The sequence below is a fragment of the Rosa rugosa genome, chromosome 7 (assembly GCF_958449725.1).
Source record: "Rosa rugosa chromosome 7, drRosRugo1.1, whole genome shotgun sequence".
NCBI classification, from domain to species: domain Eukaryota; kingdom Viridiplantae; phylum Streptophyta; class Magnoliopsida; order Rosales; family Rosaceae; genus Rosa; species Rosa rugosa.
Window position 1 is genome coordinate 29,710,014 of NC_084826.1, and position 3,653 is coordinate 29,713,666.

The following is a 3,653-nucleotide window of genomic DNA, read 5'->3' on the forward strand; positions in this document are numbered from 1 at the left end:
TTAAGATAAAAGATAATATTATGATCTTATGATTAAAGAGAGAGATTACATTGTTGGGGAGAAGCATAATCACATATTAATTACATTCAATAAGAAAGTACATGGACAGCAAGGAATTCTGTTTCCACTAACAAAAATAGAAGCACATAATCAACACCAAAAACTGTTTATCCAATCTTGAGATCTCCAGCTAGTAAGGCCAAAAACCACCTCCGTCAGGCTTCTTTACGAGAATCTGACTATATTCCGGCCGCGACGTCTGCAACCATTAACACAAGTGTTCAGATTGTAATTTATGAAAAACAATTAAAACATTTTAATTGAAGAACCACCAAAATGGGAAGGAAATGAGATATGCCACTATTGTGCAATGCCTACTATCTGAGGATGGAATAGAACTGTCCATATATCAGAACATTAAGAAGCCACTAAAAGCAGGTTGAAACAGACAAAAAAAAAAAAGGATTCTTTAATAGAGCGCTTCTCTATATCACGAAATATAATCATATCCACTTCAATCCTCGGGCAATATGATGCAAGAGGGTATAATAATAACGGAAAATAGAAAGCAAAATAAGCCCATATATCATGTGACATTTAACTACAGTATTGTGTCCTCAATATCTGAGATCAGCATCTCTAGGTATAGCGTCACCAGTCCAGTTTATCTTGTCTACAATTTTCTACCATTACTTAGCTTCCTAGACGCAAATGCCTACGCTCTTTCATTGCTTATGTCACTCTTTCATTGCTTATGTCAAACCCCCTTGGCTATAATCATCCAATGGATTTGTCACTGTTGCTCTATTTATTAACAATGTAGCTCCTATAAAAGATTACGATAGGAATTCTCTTAAGTAAAGAATTTGCAGTTAGAAGATCTACTCGGACATAATAGAACAAACCGTTTAAACAGTTACAACCTAACTGCTATGAAGAGTTTGATGGGAATCAAGGGTTGGGAGATTTAACCCCAGGACATTGAGTCAGATACTCAACTTTTTAATAACATGGTGGATTTCTTCAATATACATCTTTTATCAATACTATGTTTACTAATTAACACTATTTAGCTTTTACTAATTTACCCATAAGAGGAAGAAACTGGGTCTTCAAAAGAAATGCCTTGAGAAAAGGCAGATGTAGAGAACATTATTGGCAAAGTCAACCAACAAACTAACAAAATACATGAAACTGTAATATTCATTTATCTGCAAGATTAACATAACACATGAGATGATTTAAGAACAGAAACAGCATCAGTTCTACAATGAAAATTTAATTTGAAGCCATAGCAGAAAATAATAAGAACTTGGAAATCTAGATGGATGGATGATAAAGAGGATACAAAGGTTAAGAGATATAATCAAGAAACCAAGCAAAAAACAACTAGAAGAGAGAGCAGAAAACAGGAGTACTTAGAAGATCGTTGAAATGATGGAAGTGACTGTGAAGAAAAGAACAAAGAGGATTTCAAATTCTGCAAACCTAAATGCTACAGTTTCTGGTGTTTTAAATAACAGAAAACAGTCATTCCGCAAGCATCAACTTCAATTAATTTCTGCAGGAGCTTTAACATCGACCATTGGGGACACTGAGTAAAGTGCATTGCACCCAATCAGGTTCTAAAAACGTTTTCATATGTCAGAAAAGTTTAGAATAATTTTGAAGAGCGAGAACATAGGTGATTAGGAGAAACATTGTTAGAATTGCCAGAAAAAAAAAAAACAACCATTCACTGATAAGGGATCAGATACATTTACATATCAACAACAGAAGCGGATTAGGTCGATCCATTGCTAGAATTGAATTTATATTTGTTATTCCCAAATCTAGTGTCCCCAATTTGGCAGACAATACTATTCAAAACATATCAGAGGATGTTGACAATGAGCTATAGCTCAGGTGGTTTAGTAGTTCAATACGACAATTATTACTTTCAGACTATACATATAGAGAATACTTGGAACACAGATATACCTACTGAAACTTCTCCCTTACTTAAAACCCCTCCTAAAACAGTCTCTACTCCCAATATCCAAAAGTTGAAAAGGTTACACTACTGAAAGGTGTACTCCAATTTTAGTGAATAAACATGCAAGCTACAACGACACTTATATTGGAAACCACCAACAATATAGGCCTACATACTTTATTCCACTCGCCTTTCATCCCAGCGTATACCAGGGCCTCAAGATCAAGCAACATTTCAAATTCAAATGTAAATAAATCTCAAGGGTCAGGTTGACCACTCAAAGCAACAGCTTGTAGAAAATATGGATATAACTCTTAACTGTCATATAAATTTTAAAAACATCAAAAAAGACCATTTCACTTTTGAAAAATACAGGATAACATGATAAAGAATGGGAAACTCATTCGGTCTCAAGGTACCCTGTACTTTTCTCTGACAACCCGGAACGTTTCTTCCCATAGCTTCTCTATTCTTCATGACTTACACAAAATGCAAAGATGAATCTTAAAATAGATATCTCATTCTCTCTTCCCACTTTGCTTCTTTCAGATATATTTCTCACCAGAAAGCTTGATTCCAATTATCCCCTGAAGATCCCCACACATACAGCAGATACAAGAAGTGGACAATGAGGGAAAGGATGTGGGAGAGCCTTGAAATGGCTGTTAGGGGAAGGTAAAAATCAAAAGAATTAGCAGTCTAATGTGACACTCAATGAATAGGACTTGGCTTTTATTGGTTCATTTGTTTCACTAAAGCAATCAACTGTAAAGTGCAGCTCGTAGTGGTCGTAAAATGTTAGAAAGACACAAATTAAATAAATAAATAGAAATGATGGCATCTATTTCTGTGTATGAGAAAGCATTCAAACATGCACAGTACCTATCCATTTCCAAAACAGATTTAGATACACTCATATTTCAGCCCATTTCTTATGACTGTTTCAAACAACACTAACTTTCTTAAAAACATAAACCGGAGGATGTTAAACTCAGGCTTTCGCTTCTATCCTGAGGGAAGAAGAAAGAAAACTAAACCATAATAAACAACAAATTCAACTAAAAAAGCACTGTTATCTAAGTATCTGAAATCAACTTCACTAGCCTAGCTTCTTGTCGAAAATTGTCTACAGTTACTTGGCCTCCCAGAAATACACATGCCCAGGCTCCTCCCATTTTAGCTAAAATCACACTAACTAGATAGCTCCTACAGTAGACTGACTGAAATACCTCTTAAATAAGAATTCTGCAGTTGGAAGCAGAGCGATTTACAGAGCGAAACAAAAACCCTAACTGGTAGAAAAGTCAAGGTCTGTGATATAACCAATCTGAGTCAGAATGACTCCATTACAGTTGGATTGATCCTCAAATATTAAGCTCTGATCCTAACCAAACAAATTGCAAGAATTCACATATCCACATGAAATGATGAAGCCATAAACAGAATCATCAAAATTGATCAAGAAGGAGGAAGTACTTACGAGATCTTTGAAAATGATGAAGGCGATAACGAAGAAGAGCACGAACAGAATTTCAAACTCGGCGAATCTGAAGAAGCTAAAGACCGAGTTGACAGTCCGAGTCAATGCAGACTCGTCGTCCTTTTTCCTGCTTCCGACTCGCTTCGCCATCTTGCTTTCTTGCCTTCTCCCAACTACTTCTTCTTCCTCCTCTCTTGC

The 3,653-nt window shown here is 35.8% G+C and overlaps 1 protein-coding gene across 1 annotated transcript; it reads right to left on the bottom strand.

Moving 5' to 3' along the window:
- LOC133723878 (uncharacterized) lies at positions 1-3,653 on the bottom strand. Its single transcript, XM_062150747.1, has 3 exons — positions 3,456-3,653; positions 2,538-2,637; positions 1-259 (listed from the first exon to the last, which is right to left on the bottom strand). The coding sequence occupies exons 1-3, from the start codon at positions 3,603-3,605 to the stop codon at positions 240-242; spliced, it is 270 nt and encodes an 89-aa protein (XP_062006731.1). The 5' UTR covers positions 3,606-3,653; the 3' UTR covers positions 1-239.